Here is a 23431-nt window from a genome sequence, read left to right on the forward strand (position 1 = left end):
AGATAGCATCGGTGGCCATGTTAGGAAATGTATGCTCAATCACAAACTTATTCCTAATACACCATAGCGACCATGCCAAGATATCAAAATTGATCCATGTCAATCTACGAACCTGGCCCGAGCATCCAGACAAGAGCTGGAAGAACTCAGGGAAGTTAGTTGGGCACCACCCATTGTCCCACATCTCCGAACGGCAGTTTTAGTGTATCCATATGCTCTGAAATTCGGTAGGAATTCAGATTACACGACATCTGAATTCCTCCAATGTTTCTATATCATTTTTTGAGTCCTGTGTTCCAAGCTGGGTTTATGTTTGTTTGCGGAAATTCAAGTAAAAAAAAAGTCTATGTACTACCAATCTTTTCTCGTTCCTAGTTCTGTAACTAAATTTCGTTCAAATTTCCATATTCCTCATTTCTTGTGGTTGCCATTGGCCGAGCCAATATAACATTCAATGGCAGTATTCAATTCTTTACTGAAACCTCTCCAACCAGCAGTAAATGGGCTCACTACCAGCCAGGCCCCACTTCTTCTCCCTCCTCTCTATAAAGCAAGCAAAACAAACAGAGCAGGGCAGAAGCGGCAAGACCACCACGACCCACCCTTCCGTGAAACGCGGCAGCGCAATGTCTCCCCTGCACCCTCCCCACCTGCATTTCCGCAAGCTCAAGAAGCGCGCGCGCGCCGCCATCGGCAGCGGCAGCGGCAGCCACCGCCCCGCCACCAAGGCCAGGAAGGGCCTCGCCGCCATCCTGCACAAGCTCCGCGACGTGCACCGCCCGCCGTCATCGCCGCCCTCGCCATCTCCGTCGCCGTCGACCCCGCACCACCGGCAGCTCTGCTACCCGCCGCCCCCGTCCACGTGGCCGTGGCCGTCGTGCCGTCACCCACGCACCAGCTCATTCCGCGCGCGCCCGGAGGATGCCGCGGCCGTCGTGTACCGGACCGCGAACACAGTGTACGACACACCGTCGGAGCACTTCATGCGGCGCCCGTCCCTGGATGAAGCGTCGTGCAGTGGCCGGAACTCCTTCGCCGTGTCGGTACAGGCTGCCGTGGATCGAGAGCCGGAGGCGGAGGAGAGAAAGGAGCTGCGGCTGCGTGAGACAGCCGTCGTGCGCGGCGTGCGGTCGGAACGGCTCTTCTTCGAGCCAGCCGGCGCAGAGTTCTTCTCGCCCACGCAGGTAATGCATCGTATGCCTTGTAGTATTACTATCTGAGCGGATGAATGATAATGATACCAGTTGAAGCACTGTTAAGTGTTAACACGAGAGATATTTCAGGCGGAGACGCTGGGCAAGACCGAAGACATCACCACGGACGCGGCCGCCGAGGACGAAGAAGCGACCACCGTGCCGGCCGGCAAGACCGAGCAGAAGCCGGCAGATTACTCCGAGCTGAAGGCTGGCGCGGTGGTGGTATCAATGGAGTCGGAGGATCCGTACGGCGACTTCCGGGCGTCCATGGCGGAGATGGTGGCGGCGCACGGTCTGCGGGACTGGGAGGGCCTGGAGGAGCTCCTGGCGTGGTACCTCAAGCTCAACGCCAAGGGCGTCCACGGCGTCATAGTGGGCGCCTTCGTGGACCTGCTCGTGAGCCTGGCGACCCCGCCGAGTCCGTCGCTGCCGTCGCAGTCGCCGTCGTCGTCGTGCATTACGTTCGAGGATTACTCGTCGGCCACCTTCGACGACGAAGAGAAGTGCTGATCAGGAACTCGTTTTGATTCCTTCTTCTTTTTTAAGTCTCGTCCAGAGTCAGAACTCAGAAGAGAGTTTTTGTTGAATATTTGTGAGCTGGTGCGAGGTATGGAATGATTGTACAGTTGCCAAAACTAATCGATGCTGACCCGGTACTCCATTATAACGTAGTATATTTGTTGCTGAGATGATTCATTGACCATACTTGCATATTCTTTATTATTATTATTTTCTTGCTGTGTTCTCTCTGTTGCTAGCCTGCGTGTTCATGGATTGTAAAGTGAGCCAACTCTGATTAACCCTTGACATATTCATGGCGGTTAGTAGCTGTGGTTGCTTCACAGAATTTTGGCGCCAAGAGCTGCGTCTCCAGCTTTCTTGAGTAGGTCCGGACGAAAAACGAGTCAAACCATTGCCCCTTGTGATGCAATGGATCGGACACCATAGGGTTCAAAGGATTGGATCCGGTTTCCCTTTAATGCACGCCTCACCAGCTGCTCATAAATATGTGAGGTTTATGTCCTTTGAATGCACTAGCCAGCGACAGATGACACTCCATCCGCGCATTGTATGCTTGCCCAGATGCAAAACATCCGTCCTTCTGGACATTTACATCGTTTTTATGGTACTATTTGACCGCTAGTAATTCCCACCGTAATTGTTGCATGACGAAATTAGAAATGGTTTTGCTAAATTTCAGCTGTGAAAATTTAGCAACTCTCAATCACTTCAATTTAGTAAATTTGGTTCATATGATAGAAATATCATAGGAATAGAAAAAATCATAGGAAATGAAATGACATGTATCTCGATTCTTATAGGAAAAGAGATGTCATTTGATAAATAAGATATAAATTTTTCATTGGCTCTAGGCTAATGGCTTTTTTATTTTAAATGTGAAAGATTGGTTCCTATCCTACATAGAAATAGGAATCAAATTTGCAAAATAAAAATAAAAATATGAATCAATTCCTACAAACCAAAAGCCTCCAAATGATTCTTTTCTACAAAATTTCTATCCTTTAGAATCATACAAATTTCTTCTAAATCAAAGAAGGCCTAAAAGTGTGTAACTTTACCAGAATATTGCAGCATTTGGAATTTTGGATTGTAGGCTATGTATGTAGGGTGTGTTTGATTGGGGGATAAAGTGGAATGGAATGTCACGGTTCCATTCCATCAGAATTGGTTGGTACCGTTCCTGTGTTTGGTTGAGGACGATGAGCGGAATGGAATGGTGATAGTTCAATGTTTGGTTGGCGAGATGAAATGTGATGGATTTGGTTCTCCTCATATCTCTTGGTGAGATTACCTCTCAAATGCGTATATATAATATGAACAATTATAGCTTTATATGTTTAATAACAAATTACATGACATTTCAAGTGTACTAGAGGCTAACGCGTTGTTCGCCATGTTATTCTTCACTTGTGGGATTGCCTTTTTTCTCTAACAGATTATTACAGTCGACTATTTCATTTTTGTTTTATCTGTCTTGCCGTGGGTTTTTGTTATGTTTTGGTGGTGCATTTTTTTGTTTGTATATCTTATTGAGGGTGCTGCCAGAGACAATATTTTTTATGAGAAAAAAGTGGAGTTGTTCAGTGCATAGTTGTCGTGTCCTTGCACAAATTCGGCCTAAGTGTTAGCCAATGGTCATTGTGTGAACCTCTTGGGAGCTCCTATTCAATCTTGAAACTGCGGAATTGCTACTATAACATTTACATGGGCCTGCTCCACTCATTCGGTTAGCATTTTTTAGCTCGCTCCACTACTATCTTGTAAAAAGTTGAGGAAGTGAAAGAGGTTCACCGCCCAGATATCATTTTTAACAAGTTCATTAAATAAAAAGATGTTCGCGAATCTAAAACAATTTGCAAAAAATGTTACAAAATTTTAAAACTATAGTTTGGGAATTTTAAAAACATTCTTGGATTTTAAAAATATTCAAAATTTTGGAATAAAGTTTGCAAATTAATAATTGTTCACGAACTCTAAACATGTTCTTGAACTTTTAGAATATTTATGAATTTTAAAAATGTTCATGAATTTTAAAAATATTAACAATATTATTAAATGTTCGCCAATTTTAAAAAATATTCATGAATTAAAAAGTGTAAAAGGGGGAAAAACAACAAAAGAAAAATAATAAAAAGAAAAAACAAACAAGAATTCTTAACCAACAACATCCTTATAGGCAGCCCCAGCTACCCCACAACCGCTACGCACAAGCATGATCCAAATCTAGGGAGGTTAGACCAACTCTAGCTAATTTCTAAATAATGGAGAAGGATCTGACCGAGTAAAGTTAGTGAAGTAAACTTTTACTCCTCTATATATGGACGCACCTAGTCGATCCTCTAAACTTAGTGGAGGAAAAAAATTGCATTGTTTTTTCCTAGCCGCATGAACTCAAACACTTCATAATATATATCATAAAAACATTCAAATTAAGCGATGCATAACATAACCATGAACAAGCATATAGTTTCATCATCATGATTTTCAAATTTAAACATGCATAGTTCATCCAAAAGGCACCACTTCAAGTACAAAGTTTGATCCAAAATCACGACAAACATAATATGTGTATGTTATGGATCAAGCCCACCAATGACATGGATGAACTCAAACAAACTACTCGCCGAAGAAATCATCTTCACCACCACCACTATCCTCTCGTCCACCGTCACCACTACTACCACCACCATTTTGAAGAGAGCCTTCCGTTTGGGTCAAGATCTCCACACGAGTGAGCTCCCAGTACTTTCTTGCGGTTTCATCCATTGTGGTTGGATTCATGAACATGATAGCACGATCTTCGGCTTTCTTGGCATCACGAAGCCTTTCCTCCTCAACTGCAAGTCTACCCTCCCCCGTCTTCAACTTTCTCTCTTCGTCCACCAACTTGGCATTTCATTTATCATCCTTCAACATCTTGAGCTCATTCACCTCGCCATCTTCTCTTCTTTGTGTTTGGCCGCCAACACCTTCTTGGCCTCAATCATGGCCACAAGTTCTTTATGTGTGCCACCATATGCATTTCTCTTTTTCCTCTCTTTTGCAATTTTGTTTTCTTCCGGTCTATTGTTGGCCTCTTCATCCACCTCATCGTCCTCCTCAACGCATATGCTCAACCTTGATCTCTTTGGAGTGGTCTCCACAACTCTCTTGATCCACTTCTCGTTTTCGCATAGCTCTTTGTAGCAATGATGCAATATGAAGGGCTTGTGGCCGTCTTGTTCCTATGCTTGAAAAGTTCTTGGATGTACGGGCCATACTCCATGACTTGCACACCGCTCGGCGGTGCATGATTCACTTGGTTGATGCAACTAGACCATCGGTTGCATCAGTCGTGAATGGTGCCCTAATGATGCCCAAGAGAGCCTTATCTACGCCTTGATGTCACCTCCATGGAGTTGTTGTAGTAATATGTAGTTCTCTCCCAAAACATAGCCCTATGCACTTGCAGGAAATCAATCAGTGACTCGTGTTCATATGTGCGTATTTTGCCCGAGTATGAGCTAGCTAGACAACGAGTATGTGTGCATTGCATCAACTTCTACGTTGTCGCCGCTTCCTACCTCCGCACATGCTGCTCTCCGCGATCCTCGGTGGCCTGCGGCTATGCAAGAGGAATTTGATGCCTTATTGCGGAACCAGACGTGGCAGCTTGTCCCTCGTCCGCCACATTCCAATGTTATCTACAACAAGTGGGTGCTTTGTCATAAGCTCCACCCCGATGGCACACTCCGTTAGGTGGTGCGAGGCTTAAGGCATCGTGCAGACGTTAACTTCACCAACACCTTTGCTCTAGTTGTAAAACCGGGCACGATCTAGAATCCTCTAGCTCACGGCATCTCGGGCATGGCCGGTTCAGCACATGATCATCTCCAACGCCTTCCTTCATGCTCATCTTCATGAGCATGTCTATTGCCAACAGCCCACCGACTTCATCGATGATGCACATCCCGATCATGTCTTCTTGCTCTCATGCTCCTTGTAAGGGCATAAGTAGGCGCCGCGTGCTTGGTACTAGCACATCTTGGCTTTTCTTCATTAGCTCGGGTTTTGCTCCACATACTTGGATGGCTCGTTGTTCGTATACAACCATGGTGCTGACACAACCTACCTGCTCCTCTATGTCGACGACATCATCATGACAACCTACACCACCGACCTCCTTCGACGACTCACTGAGCGCATGAGTGCCGAGTTCGCCATCAAGGACTTGGGGCCGCTCCACTACATCCTCGGCATCGAGGTGGTACGCCATGTGGACGGCTTCTTCCTCCACCAGCGGAAGTATGCTCATGAGCTCCTTGACCGTGTTGGCATGCTTACTTGCAAGCTCGCGGCTACACCAGTGGATATGAAGGCCAAGCTCTCCGCCATAGACAGATCTCTAGCTGCACATGCTTCCTTCTACTAGTCCATTGTTGGTGCGCTGCAGTAGTTGACGCTCACTTCTCTCGAGTTACAGTACGCTGTCTAGCAGGTGTGCCTTCACATGCATACTCTTCGCGATGCTCATTGGTCCTCGGTGAAGCGGATTCTGTGGTACATTCGTGGTCATATGGATCTCAGCATCACCCTGCCCGCATGGCCCTCCACCGACATCATATTACTCGGATGCTGACTGGGCTGGATGTCCGGACACTCGTCGCTCTACGTGTGGATACTGTGTGTTCCTCGGACCATCACTCATATCATGGTCACCCAAGCGACAACCCACATTTTCATGGTCTAGTGCTAAGGCGGAGTATCGTGGCGTGGCCAACGCTGTTGCTGAGTGCGCATGGCTTCGACAACTTCTCCATGAGCTTTGTCACCCCATTTCACAGAGCCACGATCGTCTACTGTGACAACGTCTCCGCCGTTTACCTCTCCGCTAACCCGGTCCATCATCGTCGCACCAAGCATATCGAGTTGGATATTTATTTTGTTCGCGAACATGTCGCTCTTGGGAAGGTTCGAGTACTTCACGTTCTCATGACACAACAATTCGTGGATATCATGACCAAAAGCTTACCGACGTCTATCTTTGAGAAGTTTCGGTCCAGTCTTTGCATCACCACTGCGGGGGTGCTGTCAGATAATTGTGTATCCCATGTGTATACCCGTATGTGTATCAGGTGTAGTTCTCCTACTTGTTTTTCAAGTCTATAATCTGTAATTAGGGTTATAGTTGTGGACGAAACTACCCTGTACGTGCTATATATGAACACCTTATGAGGCCAATACAATCGTATTGCACAAATCATTATTTTACACCTTATGAGTAATTGTTTTCCCGCAAAAAAAAAACTATATGACTGTCTCATATATGATAGTACGCACGAGTAATATCAGGTGGGCCCCAATCAAAACCCATCGATCCAGTCTCAAGCGACGGCTCCAATCGAGTCTAGCTCATGTACCGTAGGGTTGACCGTTGACGTACCTTTGGGGAAGTCTGATTGGCAGTGACAGACACCGACGACCACGGTGATGTGTTTGGAGAGGAGCAGACGCAGTCATTAATTCGGAGATGCTGGCTTCAGCTCGACCTTTGGGAGGCCGCTTTGGTTCAACGGATTTTTTTTTCAATAAAGAACGTTTTATTATCTTAAAAATAAAAATGTAGCATCAAGCAAATACAAAGCATTATGAATGTCATCCGGCCTCTGCGTAAATAAGATGCACACAGTCAATTCTAAAAAATTTGACAGAAATAAAAAAAACAAAACCGATAAAACAACAACAGTAGAGTCCTATAGACCGACAATGTGCCTATGTTGAAGGTGGTGGTGGGTTAATCCGGAGGTTATGCTGCCACCCATATTGAGAAAAAACCTCTGTAGCCACCTGCTCCAATCACGTACACACCGTCTTGAACATCAGTTGGTACTCCGCTCGCTGTAGCGTAGACCACGTACGAAGCGAGTGCGTACACCAAAAAATAACCTGTAGAGGAGAAGCATTTTTGTCATTAAAAATCAAATCATTTCTATCTAGCCTTAACGACCACATTAAGGCATACGCTCCCACCCTTATTAACGTTTTGAACCTATTTGGAATACCGTCCAACCATGATCAAAAATATTGGCAACACTTGTGGGCGGATACAAATTTGACGCTATTTGGATGACTGACCACGTAGAACATGCAAATTTGCATTGAAAAAAGAGGTGTTTGATTGTCTCGTCATGAGTACAAAAACAATACTTCTTACTTCCTTGCCAGTTGTGCCGTGCGAGGTTGTCTTTAGTTAGCACAACTCCCCTACGAAGATACCACATGAAGATTTTGACCTTTAATGGAATCTTCGACTTCCATAGTTTCTTATTATTATTCACCGGTACCTCAGAATGCGTGAGTGCATGGTACATGAAGTCTACTGTGAAAGACCCTGATGTAGTAAGGTTCCAGTGAAACACATCCCGGTCTTGTGTCAGGTTAATCGAATCTAGCCTGGACAATAGATTATGCCATGACGTAAGGCGATGCCCAATCAAATCCCACCTGAACGAAATATTCGGCGGGGATGAACTGAGCACCTGCGCAATAGTATTCTTCTTCTTGCGAGCAATGATGTTCAACTGAAAAATGGAGGAAACATAGTATAAGAATATTCTTCTTCTTCTATTGTGATCTTATTCGTTCGTTTGGTTCGAACGAATGAAGTAAAGGAAAAATGCCTTTATCTCATTTCATGGGAAAATGCATGAGTTTAACATCCCACCTAGAGTTCTTTAAAAAAGTTTAACAAGACTAAAACCATTAACAATATAATAATATTTTATGGGAAAATGCATTGGGATTCAACTTCTCTTTTTCAATTCCTTTGGACCAAACACACAAGTCTTAAAATTCTTGCGATTTATAATCTTCTATTTTACATGCGCATTTTAACTCTATTCCATGTTTTCAGAATCCCGCGAACTAAAAAAGGCCTAAAAGAATTGTCGGCATCGGTTTTGTCTTGCACCTTGGAATAAATTTTGTAAAACTAACAGTTGCACACCTCGCTGACATTAGCTATGTCGATTTCGAATCGGATCAATTTCGTAGTTGTGCTTAGATGTGTACGTATCTCATTTTTAACTAGCTGAGCAATGCAATTCTTCTTAATAAACAGCAAAGCTCTCCCTCCCCCAAGGATAAAACAGGGTTTCAGACTGACTGATCCGCTTGCAGTCGACGGCTGTAACAACTATTCGAAGCAAATCTTTCCGCCCGGCCATGAAAATCCCACCTTCTAAACCCCTGCAATGCAAACATGTCTGTACCATTCTGGCCAAGTAATGGCCACTGTGGTTTTGCGACGGGTAATCTTTTGCGTCTCTAAAGCCAATTTTTTCTGGCCGACGCACGCAAGGCACCCATGAAACTGCAAGAAACACTGCAACGAAACGGGGCGTATTGATTACCTCTGAACCTTCATCATTGGGACGCATAAGCACTGTGCGTTGCATTGCTACTCTCTGCGCTGCACGCAGCTGACCCGGCCAGCGTCACCCATCAAGCATACTATACCATACCTGACGCGTACATTATGGCGGTGCATGGTGCATCAGTGTCTGTTTTTTCACCTGTAGCTGACAGCCGGTGTGTACAGTGCAGCGGCGGGATAAACAGGGCCGTCAGATTCCAGTTCCAAAGATTGCTCGGCGCACATATGTTTGTTCAGCAGGTTTTGCTACCGCCAATCAACTGATATAATCGGCGCAAGAAATAACCTATGAGGTTTTCTGAGTGAGTTTGCTAATGTGATGTTATTTCCTGTTTTCACTGTGGTGCTGTCTCTGTCACTGCAAAAATATTTTCTCCACTGGCCGGAGAACTGAGGCCCGTTCTTTTCTCTGCAATCCCACTGCAGTTAAAATGGCCCAGGTTCCATCACTTATCTAGGGCTCAACCCAGTAATGCACTTCGAAAATGTGCTTATTCTGAAGGTAAAACATGTGGTGAGGACACCTCCGAAGGATCTTTCTGAAGAATCTCCTAGTAGGAGGGGACATTTGTTTTCTGAAACCGAAGCCTTCCACTTCCAGAGAGTTTTGACTGTCCAACGTCGTAAAAATTCACGAACTTGACGAAAGTTTCAGCGGCGTCAAAGGCACTAACTAGCATCGCGAGCTGTCAGTGCTATTTGACACTTGAACGGCAGATTAATTTACGCTGACCCCTTCACCGAGACCGCCGGGCTTGCTAACCCAATGCAAAGAGCGGGAGCCAAGGCTGCAAGATTATATTGCTACCACATCACAGCATGGGAACTGCACAAGTTACAAGATGTCACGACATGATCGTATAAGAAAACCTAATTATGTGTTCGAGGCACAAAGTCACGAAGATTTAGGCAGGGTAAAGATCACTAGTGGTGCCCATTGAAATTTGAATGCTTCATGTTACCGAAAATGGCCAGTTGGATGTGCTAAGCTAAGCAGGGCTATGCAACTGTGATGCCACAAGCTAGACAAGTTACATGACACCGCCCGTTAAAAATTGTGTTGTAGACTTCTAAAAGTTGATTCTTTTTGTGTGTTTGTACTTTGTTGGAATCGGTGTAAAACTGTAATTTTTTTAATTTTTGGGCTGAAAATAGTATGAGTTCTGTAAAAACAAACATTGTATACTTACCCCTATTTTTCACCATTCCCTTTTTTCTACAGCACACAAATGAGCATAACTTTTGTTATGAATCTTGAGGTAGACACTACATCTACCAAGGTACATATATATTTAAAAAATGATACTATATATTAGAAATCTTGCATCTATCAAACCAATGAGTGACAATGATATGAATAATTTAGGCATAGCTGATCTCGCAAATATTTGTAATAACCTTTTGCCTACCGCGGAGGAGGAGGATGAGGAGGATTTGGAGATTACAGACACGGTTGAGCCTTTCCTATTGGGGGGGGGGGGGGGGGGAGATTCTGTGGCCACTGATCCTTCTATCCCGCAGGGAGTTGAGGAGAAGCCCAAACGACCTTATGAAAGGAATTTTCTGGAATAGCAGAGGTCTAGCAGACTTGGCTAAACAAAGATTCTTAGCAGAAACAACGATAGAACAACACTTAGACTTTATCGCACTTTTGGAGACTGGACGAGATAATTTCACATCACAGTTTCTTCAAACTCTCTCCAGTGGTATAGATTTTGATTGGCACATCTTACCTCCTAGAGGCCCATCTGGTGGGATTTTACTAGGAGTACAGTGTGAGACTTTAGAGGTGCTTAATGTGGTTCACGGAGATTTTTCGGTCAAATTCAGGGTGCGATCGAAACTAGACGGGTTTCGATGGTCCCTAGTAGCGGTCTATGGGGCAGCACAACCTGAACTCAAACCTGACTTTTTGGACGATCTGGTGCGGATTTGTGGAGATGAAAATCTGCCTATACTAGTTGGGGGGGATTTTAATATAATTAGGAGAAGAGATGAAAAGAACAATGAGAATTTTGATGGACGATGGTCCATGATGTTTAACATGATTATCAAGAGTCTCAATTTGAGAGAAATTGAGCTCACCGGTAGACAGTTTACATGGGCCAACTCGTTACCTATTCCGACTTATGAAAAGTTGGATAGGGTTCTTGCTAGTGTGGAGTGGGAACAAAAATATCCGTTGGTGTCGGTTCATGCGATGCAGAGAGCGATCTCGGATCACACACCACTTTATGTAGATGATTTGAGCGAGAAGGCTTTATGGAGATGATTGCACGAGAATGGGCTAAGCCGGTTAGTGGAAGGACTCATGTTGAGCTATGGCAAAATAAAATTAGACATCTCCGACAATTTCTGCGCGGTTGGGCCAGAAATGAGAGTGGGATCTATAAACAAGAAAAAGAGCGTCTTACTCAATTGACTGAGGCATTAGACTTAAAGGCAGAGGTCACTCTTCTCTCTGTTCATGAGCAACGCACGAAGTCCCAGGCTGAGCAAGGTCTACGGGCCCTCTTGAGAGAAGAGGAGCTGAAGTGGGCATTGCGTGCAAAAACAATGAGGGTTGTCCAAGGGGATGACAATACACAATTTTTTCATATGGTTGCAAATGGCAAACATAGGAAGAAAAAAAATCATACAGCTTGAACAGGACGAGGGGACAATAGTGGGACATGAAAATCTGAAGGCATACATCTCTAACTATTATAAATAACTTTTTGGTCCCCCTAATTCATCTATGGTGTCCCTGGACGAATCTGTGATTGATGATATACCTCAATTACAGGCAGCAGAGAATGATGTTCTTTCTGCACCATTTACTGAAAAAGAGGTTTATCAGGCAATTTCCCAAATGAAGTCGAATAAAGCATCGGGACCAGATGGATTTCCTGCTAAATTCTATAAGAAATGTTGGCATATTATTAAAGATGATCTTATGCCTATGTTTCATGATTTTTTTGACGACCATTTGGAGTTGTTTCATCTTAACTTTGGGACGATTACGTTGTTACCTAAGAAAGATGAGGCTGTTCGGATCGAACAATTCCGCCCCATTTGCCTGCTAAATGTGAGTTTCAAAATATTCACAAAGGTAGGAACTAATAGATTGACACAAATTGCTCATTTGGTAATCCAACCGAGCCAGGCAGCATTCATGCTGGGACGACACATACTAAGGGGTGGTCGTTCTACATGAAACGCTTCATGAGATCCACTCAAAGAAACTAGATGGGGTTATTTTCAAAGTGGACTTTGAGAAGGCGTACAATAAAGTAAAATGGCCTTTTCTTCAACAGGCAATGCGCATGAAGGGTTTTATTGAAAATTGGAGGAAGCAAGTTGATACCCAAGTCCAGAAAGGTAGTGTAGGAATCAAGGTGAACGACGACATCGGTCACTATTTCCAGACACATAAGGGGTTACGACAAGGGGATTCCATGTCTCCTCTTCTGTTCAATATTGTGGCAGATATGCTGGCCGGCATTATTGGCAGGGCCAAGCAGCATGGCCACGTAGAGGGTCTAGTTCCTCATCTTGTCGATGGAGGGGTTTCCATTCTACAATATGCTGATGACATTATTCTCTTCATGGAACATGATATGGCTAAGGCACGTAATATGAAACTTATCTTATGTCTCTTCGAACAATTGTCTGGATTAAAAATCAATTTCCATAGGAGCGAGGTGTTTTGCTTTGGGAAGGCCAAAGACGAGGAATATAAATACAGACAACTGTTTGGGTGCGAATCAGGTGCCTTACCATTCAATTACTTGGGTATACCGATCCATCACCGTAAACTCTCCAATAAAGATTGGAAATGTATTGAAGAACGAATTGAAAAAAAACTAAGCTGCTGGAAGGGTAAGCTTATGTCATATGGAGGTCGGCTAGTCCTGATTAACTCAGTACTGACTAGTATGCCGATGTTCCTTCTGTCGTTCTTCGAAGTTCCGAAAGGAGTTCGCAAGCGTCTTGATTTCTTTAGATCACGCTTCTTTTGGCGGTCTGATGAGGCCAAGCGGAAATACCGTCTCGCGCGATGGGATATCATTTGCCGACCTAAAGACCAAGGAGGTCTCGGCATTGAAAACTTAGAAATCAAGAACAAATGTCTTATGAGCAAATGGCTCTACAGACTAGAGACTGAGCCGGAGGGTATGTGGTCTCAAATCTTGCGTAATAAATATCTGCATTCGAAAACGCTAGCCCAGGTTACCATGAGACCGACTGATTCGCCATTCTGGAAGGGACTTATGCGCACGAAGGACCTATTCTTTCGTAGGGTCAAATTCTTGGTTGGCAATGGCATGTCAACAAGATTTTGGGAAGACACATGGCTAGGAGAGACGCCCTTGGCCATCCAATATCCTACACTCTATAATATTGTGCAACGTAAGGAGGATTACGTGGGTACCGTCCTTCAAACAATTCCCTTGAACATCCAATTCAGACGAGTGTTAGTTGGTGAGAGATGGACCGCCTGGATGCACCTGGTTCGGAGATTGATAGAAGTTCAACTATCCGATCAGCCGGATTCAATACAATGGAAATTAACCACGAACAGGAGGTTTACGGTGAAATCTTTTTATATGGATCTCATTAACTCTGGTCCCATATCACGGTCACTGCACATTTGGAAAGTTAAGATTCCTTTGCGTATTAAAATATTCATGTGGTTTGTTCACAAGCAAGTGATACTCACAAAGGACAACTTAATTAAGAGGCGATGGGTAGGTTCTTCACGGTGTTGTTTTTGTGATCATGACGAAACAATACAACACTTATTTCTTGAATTCCCACTTGCCAAGTTACTTTGGAGAATGATTCATATAGCTTTTAATATTAATCCTTCAGTTGGTATTGCGTCTTTGTTTGGGACGTGGTTAGCTGGGGTGGAACAGATTACTGCGGCTCGTATTTGGATTGGAATATGTGCGCTATTATGGGCTATATGGAACTGCAGGAATGATATGATTTTTAACAGACAACACACTTTAACTTTTTTGCAGGTTATCTTCAGAGCTACAACTTGGATCCGTACGTGGTCCTTACTCACTCCTATGGACTCCAGGGAGCCTTTGGTTACTAGGTGCAACCAATGGGAGATGGTAGCTCGGGTTATCTTCAATCGGTTCGGATGGCGCTCGCATAACAGGATAGGAGTCTAGAGAGCTTGTCCTTTTTATCTTCATTGTGCCGGTTGGCGTGGTTCCCTTGTACTTTTCCTTTTTTTGATACTCTTTTCTGCTCCATTTTATGAGCTGTAAGACTTTTATGACGATTCTGGATGGTTAATAAGATGGCCGCATGCATCATCATGATGCAGAGGCCGGGGGTACGCCTCCATTTCAATAAAATATATTACCATGGTTTTTAAGGGTGTGTTCATAGAACTTAAGGGTGCGCGTGCACAGTATATTTTGGTTAGGGAGATTAATTTGAAGCATTCCATGATATTTTTACGGAACCTCGTCAAGAGGGCAGGGTGCTCTGGAATTTCATAAAGAAGGATAAAATTGACCTAGCTTATAAAAGAAACTAGACTTAAAATCACACAATTGCCTGATTGATTAAGGGTTAATCATGCGAAAACCATGACCACAACAAAGCCACAACCGGCTAACTCAACCTCCATGGCCTACTCGTCAGCAAACCCAGAGAGAAGTGAGGGGGGTTTGATAACCCATAAGTATAGGGGATCGCAGCCGCTTTCAAGGATAGAGTATTCAACCCAAATTTATATATTCGACACAAGGGGGGTCAAAAAATATTTGAAGGTATTAGCAGCTGAATTGTCAACTCAACCACACATGGAGATTAATTATCTGCAACAAGTAATCAGTAGCACCGTAATATGATAGTTTTGATAGTAGTGACAGCAACAATAGTAATAGTAATAGTGATATCAGTAATTTTGTAGCAAGTGTAACACTGATGATACCAGTAGTAACTTGGAAGAAACAATATAAGATAAATTCGTAGGCATTGGATCGGTGACTTATTGGATGATATTCATCATGTGACAGTTATAACCTAGGGTGATTCGACACTAGCTCCAGTTCATCGATATAATGTAGGCAGGTATCCCGTAAATAGTCATACGTGCTTTATTAAAAGAACTTGCATGACATCTTTTGTCCTACCCTTTCATGGCAGCGGGGTCCATATTGGAAACTAAGGGATATTAAGGTCTCGTTTTAATAAAGAACCGGAACAAAGCATTAACACATAGTGAATACATGAACTCCTCAAACTACGGTAATCACCGGAAAAAGTCCCGGTTATTGTCACTCCGGGGTTACCGGATCATAACATGTAGTAGGTGACTATAACTTGCAAGATCGGATCTAGAACATGGATATAATGATGATAACATAAACGGTTCAGATCTGAAATCATGGCACTCGGGTCCAAAGTGACAAGCATTAAGCATGGCAAAGTCATAGCAACATCAATCTAGGAACACAGTGGATACTAGGGATCAAGTCCTAACAAAACTAACTCGATTACATGATGAATCTCATCCAACTCCTCACCGACCAGCGAGACTACGAAGGAATTACTCACTCCCGGTGGGGAGCATCATGGAATTGGCGATGGAGAAGAGTTGGTGATGACGAAGAACGAAGATCCCCCTCTCCGTAGCCCCAAACGGACTCCAGATCTGCCCTCCCGAGGAAGAACAGGGCTTGGCGGCGGCCCCGTCTCGTGGATCGTGATAATTCTTTTCTCCCCATTTTTTCTCCGAAAATAGGATTTTATAGCGTTGGTTTCAGGGTCTGCTGGGCCACCAGGTGGGGACAACCCACCTGGGCACACCCTGGTGGGTTGTGCCCACCCAGGGGCCCCTCTCCGGTAGGTCTTGGCTCCAAAATTTTTTATATATTATATAAAAATTCCTCGCAAAGTTTCGTTCCATTCTGAGAACTTTTATTTCTGCATACAAACAACACCATGGTAGTTATGCATTCAAATCATGCAAATTAGAGTCCAAAACAAGAGGAAAGGCATTAGGAAAAGTAGATACGTTGGAGACGTATCAATTCCCCCAAGCTTAAACCTTTGCTTGTCCTTAAGAAATTCAGTTGATAAACTGAAAGTTAAAAAGAAAAACTTTTATGAACTCTTTTGCTCTTGTTTGAATAAATAAGCTTAAACAGTAGTCAGGTTTTCAACCAACATTATAACTAACCATGTCAACAACAACTCTTAAAGATTATAATGACTCATATCAATGACATAATCAACTAGCGAGCAATAATAAGATATCTCAAACGGCAACACGTTGTCAAAACAACCATGATATAATATGACAATAGTGGTATCTCGCTAGCTCTTTCTGAGACCGCAAAACATAAATGCAGAGCACCTCCAAAGTTCAAGCAGCGACTAAACATTGTAATTGATGGTAGAAAAGATCCAGTCATGATGCACCCAACATTAGCTACACACAATGCATAAATCATGACAGTTGTGCCCTTCTTAGTTTCTGGCACTTGTTTTAGAAGGTGATGACACAACATAAAAGTAAATAGATAGTCCCTTCGCAGAGGGAAGCAGTGATTTGCAGAGGTGCCAGAGCTCAATTTTTAAAACAGAGATAAATGATTATTTTGGGACATGCACCCTTCTCATTTACTTCACGATCATCAGTTATCAATATCTCCCATGCTAAACAGGCTAGTGGCAGTTCCCAAGCGATAAAAGTAAAGGTTTTGACTCTATTGAGAGTTTTTGTTTGATTATTCAAGCGATTAACTCTTTTTGTATTTTGCAGTTTGGGACTGTGCATCCCTATTACCGCCCTTTTCTCGTGTGATGGCGAGTGAATAAACACTCAACCTGAGAATAACCCACTTAGCATGGAAGATACCGACTACCTCCTGTCGTTCCATGAACGATCCACACACACAAAATGGATATTTTTAGAAGTTTTTTGAGGTGGCACATGCAAATTTACTTAGGACGGTAGGGTAATACCACATATAGGTAGGTATGCTGGACTCATCTAGAATAACTTTGGGTTCAAGGTTTTTGATGTACAAGCAGAATCCCCACTTAGTACAGGCGAAGCCTAGCAATTAGATTGAGAAGCGGCCAACTAGAGAGCAACAATGATCATAACCATGCATTATGCATAAGTAACATTGGACACTAGCATGAGTATGATATGAACACCATGAAGATAAATATCATAGAGGCTATGTTGGTTTTGATTCAACTACATGCATGAACATGTGCCAAGTCAAGCCACTCGAACATTCAGAGGAGGATACCATATCATCATACTACATCACAATCATTTTAACGCAATGTTGATATCCAAGATAAATCATTATCAACTCCTAGCTACTTATGCATGGCATGATAAACTATAATATCTAATTGTCATTGCAAACATGTTTAATCATAATGGGCTGAATCATGGATACTAGGTTAAACATATTTACACAAACAGAACAAGTCGAGTTCATACCAGTTTCTCTCTGCCATGGCCAATTCATCGAATATTGTCATTATTGCCTTTCACTTGCACGACCGAACGATATGAAAATAATAATGCAAGAGTGACATGGACTAAGCTAGAATCTGCAAAACATTTTATTCAACAGGAGAAGATAAGGTAAAATGGGCTCTTTATTAATTCAAAAGTTACTCAAATGAGAGCCACTCAACATTTTCATCGTGGTCTTCTCCTCGGTACAACTCGAATAAAAAGAAAAGAATTTCAGAGAAACACACTGAAATATTTTTGGAGTTTTAAGTTTTCTTGAGCAAGCAAATAAAAGAGAAAAGCAAAAACGAGAAAAAACTATTTACACGGGAAAACTCCCAACAAGAAAAAAAGAACAAGGAAATCTTTTTGGATTTTATTTTTAATATTACAACTAAGCATGCATGGAAAGTAAATTAGCTACAACTATTTTTTTTGGTTTTTCTAAAGTTTTTCAAACACACAAGAAGAAAGCAAGAAAAATAAATCTAAGCATGGATGATACATTGAAAAAGTGTGAGCACTGACAAATGGAATAAGTAAACATGAATGTAATGTCGGTGGAAACACGTACTCCCCAAGATTAGGCTTTTGGCATAACTTGGTAGTCGATCAGTAGCCTGGAGGGTAGTAGGGGTGCTGAGGAGCAGGCATCCACTCGTCCCACTGTTGAGGCTCCTCATGTGCCGCTTCCGTAGCAGCCTGAGCCAAACAAAGCAGGTGCAGGCAACGGAATAATATCACGAGTTTCAACACTAAAGACCAAGTTATAAGGAATAGGAATGTTAGGATAATCCAGTGCAAGAAAATGATGGTGTTCCATGGCTACACGGTCTAAGTAAACCTTGGTCAGAGGGTAATCATGAGGGCGTATTTCGACCTCGAAGTGAGCTGCCAAACGAGTAGCAAAAATCCCACCATGTATTTCACCCTGGGATTTATTAAGATGGAGGCGACGAACCACAATAGATCCCAAGCTATGGGTGTTGTCGCCCTCTAGTGCTCGACGTAAAACAACAAAGTCTGGTGCACTGAGCGCACCTACTTTCTTTCTAGCAAGCAAACACTTAGCAACAAATAAAGCAAAATAATGTACAACAGGAAAGTGTATGCTAGCAGTCGTGGTGGCTGACAGCCCTCTCTCATCTCCCACTGTCAAAGTGCGATGAAAGTCATCAAACCCAGCCGGCCTAGTCTCAGCTAAGCTCCCATCAGAAGGGATCAAGCATATATCACAAAATTCAGTAAGTGGTATCTGATGGTTTTCAGCATATAAATCGAAGCTCACTTCAGGAGGATTATTCCTAGGCAGGAAAGTAGAACTCTGAATAAAGATATTTGTGAGGATTTGGTGCTGGTCACACTCATCTGTGATGAAGTCGGTGAGGCCGGCATTCACAACATATTGTGTGAATTCTTGAAGAATTCCCGCCTCTTCCAAGAATGGGGTGTGCGGCCATTCGCACGGCCGTACCCCCGCCAACCTCCGAGGGTGGAGATCACTGTCAGAAGACTCCCCAATAACATCCTTGGACTTCTTCTTAGAGACAAACTTCCTGAAGATATTCATGTCCGCGTACAATTTTCTGAAAATAAAAATTTTCGGGTGACAAAAATTTGTCAACAAAACTTTATAAAATTGATAGCAACTACTCATAGGGATACATAGAAGCCATAGCAAGCATTCAAACTACTTAGAACACTAAGAATTTAACATGCAAGCACATCTACAGCAGCACAAAGAGTAGCTAGTTATTCAAAATATAAATCACTAAAGCAAAACTAATTGGACAAACGGTGGAGTCACATACCAAGCAACAATCCCCCGAAACAGTTTCAGAAATGGAGCTTCGAGTAAAGAGATCAAAATCCGCGAATTTGAGCTCAAGAACACGGGAGAGAGAGCAATGGAGATTTTTTTCTGAAGGTAAGTGATGATGTGGATGGAGAGGTAAGTGAGGGGGCCCATGTGGGGACCACAACCCATTAGGGCACACATGGGGGTCCTGGCGCGCCCAGGTGGGTTGTGCCCACCTGGTGCACCTCCCTCTGGTATTATTTGCACCAGAAATTTAAAAATATTCAGAAAACATCATATAAAATTTTCAGGGCATTCTGAGAACTTTTATTTTTGGGTCATTTTTTATTGCACAGAAAATTCAGAAAACAAACAAAATATGGCATTTTATTTTATTTAATAACAGAAAATGAAAAGTAGGGACACAAAGTAGTGCTTACTAAATTCATCAACTTCATACCGCTCAAAAGTGATTCATTAATAAGGTTGATCAAGTCTTATTAACAACCACTTTCGATTAGCATGAAACCGAAGAACTTTCGTAAATCACTAAGTTACCTCAATGGGGATATGCATTTCCCCAACAATAAGCATTTCATATTTCTTTCTGACAGTAGGTAGAGGTATATGAAAACTTCCAATAGTGATTATCGGAGATTTTTCAATAACATTAATACCATTCACTTGGAATTGTTTCTTCGGGAAGTGCACCGCATGCTCATTACCATTAATATGAAAAGTGAGACCTTGCTTTTATTGCAATCAATAACAGCCCCTGCAGTATTCAAGAAGGGTCTACCAAGGATAATCGACATGTTGTCATCCTCGGGCATCTCAAGTATAACAAAGTCAGTCAAAATAGTAACATTAGCAACAACAACAGGCACATCCTCACAGATACCGATAGGTATGGCAGTTGATTTGTCAGCCATTTGCAAAGATATTTCAGTAGGTGTGAGTTTATTCAAGTCAATTCTTTTATATAAAGAGAAAGGCATAACACTAACACCAGCTCCTAAATCACACAAAGCAGTCTTCACATAATTCTTTTTGATAGAGCAAGGTATAGTTGGTATTCTCGGATCTCCAAGTTTTTTAGTTACTCCATCTTTAAAAGTGTAATTAGCAAGCATAGTGGAGATTTCAGCTTCCGGTATTTTTCTCTTATTTGTGATGATGTCTTTCATATACTTTGCATAAGGAGGCATTTTCAAGATATCAGTCAAGCGAGTACGCAAAAGACTGACCTCAGTATCTCAGCAAAGCGTTCAAATTCTTCATCATCTTTCCTTTTAGTTAACTTGGGTGTAAAAGGCATATGTTTTTGGAACCACGGTTCTCTTTCTTTACCGTGTTTTTTAGCAACAAAGTATCTTTTGTCATATCTTTTATTTTTAGGTTGTGGGTTATCAAGATCAACAGGTGGTTCTATCTCAACATGATTGTCTGGTTCTTTATCATTGGTTGGTTGAGAGTCTTCATGAACCTCATCATTATCCATTTCATTATTAGTAGGTGAGTGTTCATTACCAGATTGAGTTTCAGCATCAGAGATAGAAGTTTCATTATCATTATCAGGAGGTTTTTCTATTTCAGGTTCACTAGAAGTATGCAAAGTCCTATCATTTTCCTTTTTCTTTTTCTTTCTAGAAGGACTAGGTGCATCGGTTTTAACTCTTTGTGAATCTTGTTCAATTCTTTTTGGGTTTCCCTTAGGATAAAGTGGTTCCTGGGTCATTTTACCTCCTCTAGTTGCAACTCTAATAGCAAAGTCCTGCATATTATGATTCATTTCATCAAGCAATTCTCTTTGAGATTTAGCAACTTGTTCCAATTGAGTTTGAACCATAGAATCATGTTTTCCCACACCTCTAACACTATTTGAGATTCTAAATAACAAGTCACTTAAGCGAGCAATCATATCAGAATTACAATTGTTTCATAACATTTGAATTGAAGTGATCTTGTTTTCTAATATAGTTTTCAAACTCATAAAGGCATTGACTAGGATGTATATTGTGAGGATTATCATTATCACTGAACTTCATTAAAGAATTTACCTCTACCACCTTAGGCAGTGGTGGTGTATTAATCCCATGTATTTCTTCAATAGGAGGTAAAATTTTAACATCCTCAGCTTTAATACCTTTTTCCTTCATAGATTTATTTTCCTCTTGCATATCTTCAGGACTGAGATATAATATACCCCTCTTCTTCGGAGTGGGTTTAGGCGGTGGTTCAGGAATAGTCCAATCATAATTTTTCAATATGTTGTTCAATAATTTCTCAGCTTGTCCAACAGTTCGTTCCCTGAAAACACAACCAGCACAACTATCTAGGAAGTCCCTAGAAGCATCGGTTAGTCCATTATAGAAGACATCAAGTATTTCATTTTTCTTAAGAGGATGATCAGGCAAAGCATTAAGTAACTGGCAAAGCCTCCCCCAAGCTTGTGGGAGACTCTCTTCTTTAGTTTGAGCAAAGTTAAATATTTCCTGTAAGGCCGCTTGTTTCTTATGAGTAGGAAAATATTTTTCACAGAAGTAATAAATCATATCATGTGGACTACGCACACAACCAGGAGCAAGAGTATTGTACCAAGCTTTAGCATCACCCTCTAATGAGAAAGGAAATAATTTGAGAATAAAGTAGTAGCAAGTTTTCTCATCATGAGTAAAAAGGGTGGCTATATCATTCAAGTTAGTAAGACGCGCCACAACAGTTTCAGTTTCATAACCATGGAAAGGATCAGATTCAACCAAAGTAATTAACTTTGGGTCGACAGAGAATTCATAATCCTTATCATCAATAAAAATAGGTGAAGTAGCAAACTTAGGATCACATTTCATTCTAGCATTCAGAGATTTTTCTTTATACTTGTGTAGTAATTTCTCTAGATCATCTCTATCGTTACAAGCAAGAATATCTCTAGTTGTTTCTTCACTCATAACATAACCTTCCGGTACCTTAGACAATTCATATCTAGGAAGGCTAGTTCTAGCAGGTGTTTCAGGAGTTTCAGTTTCAAGCTCATCATCAGATTCAGCAACATCATGTTGTATTACTCTAGCAATTTGTTTATCAAGAAAATCACCAAGTGGCACATCATCATTATCAAGCAAGGTACTAGCATCATCATAAGCATCATTCATAGTAGAAGTACCATCATCAATAACTTGCGACATATCAGAATTAATAGCATGTGGTAGTGTTGCAAGTTTACTCATAACAGAAGGTGAATCTAAAGCAGAACTGGATGGCAGCTTCTTACCTCCCCTCGTACTTGAGGGAAATATCTTAGTCTTCAAATTCTTCATAGTGATAAATTGATAATAATCCCAATACACTCAACAAATATAGCTATGCTCCCCGGCAACGGCGCCAGAAAAAGGTCTTGATAACCCACAAGTATAGGGGATCGCAACAGTTTTCGAGGGTAGAGTATTCAACCCAAATTTATAGATTCGACACAAGGGGAGCCAAAGAATATTTGAAGGTATTAGCAACTGAGTTGTCAATTCAACCACACATAGAGATTAATTATCTGCAACAAGTAATCAGTAGCACCATAATATGATGGTTTTGATAGTAGTGATAGCAGCAATAGTAACATTAATAGTGATAGCAGTAATTTTGTAGCAAGTGTAACAATTATGATAGTAGTAGTAACTTAGCAGAAACAATATAAGATAAATTCGTAGGCATTGAATCGGTGACTTGTGGAATGATATTCATCATGTGACAGTTATAACCTAGGGTGATTCGGCACTAGCTCTAGTTCATCGATATAATGTAGGCATGTATTCCATAAATAGTCATACATGCTTTATTAAAAGAACTTGCATGACATCTTTTGTCCTACCCTTTCATGGCAGCGGGGTCCATATTGGAAACTAAGGGATATTAAGGTCTCCTTTTAATAAAGAACTGGAACAAAGCATTAACACATAGTGAATACATGAACTCCTCAAACTATGGTAATCACCGGAAAAAGTCCCGGTTATTGT

General features: G+C 42.0%; 1 protein-coding gene across 1 annotated transcript; it reads left to right on the forward strand.

Annotated features, from left to right (window-relative positions):
• The first annotated feature begins 585 nt into the window (after positions 1-585).
• On the forward strand, positions 586-1892 carry LOC125541718 (transcription repressor OFP13). The gene is made up of 2 exons (XM_048705061.2): positions 586-1184; positions 1284-1892. Exons 1-2 carry the CDS (start codon positions 627-629, stop codon positions 1704-1706), a joined length of 981 nt encoding a protein of 326 aa, XP_048561018.1. The 5' UTR covers positions 586-626; the 3' UTR covers positions 1707-1892.
• Positions 1893-23431: the final 21539 nt, after the last annotated feature.

This window comes from Triticum urartu, chromosome 2A (assembly GCF_056163025.1).
Source record: "Triticum urartu cultivar PI428250 chromosome 2A, HENAU_Tu73, whole genome shotgun sequence".
NCBI lineage: Eukaryota > Viridiplantae > Streptophyta > Magnoliopsida > Poales > Poaceae > Triticum > Triticum urartu.

Coding starts and splice junctions, on each gene's coding strand:
- LOC125541718 (XM_048705061.2), top strand. CDS start 627: ATGTCTCCCCTGCACCCTCCCCACCTGCATTTCCGCAAGCTCAAGAAG. Junction 1,185..1,283: donor AGTTCTTCTCGCCCACGCAG/GTAATGCATCGT, acceptor GAGATATTTCAG/GCGGAGACGCTGGGCAAGAC.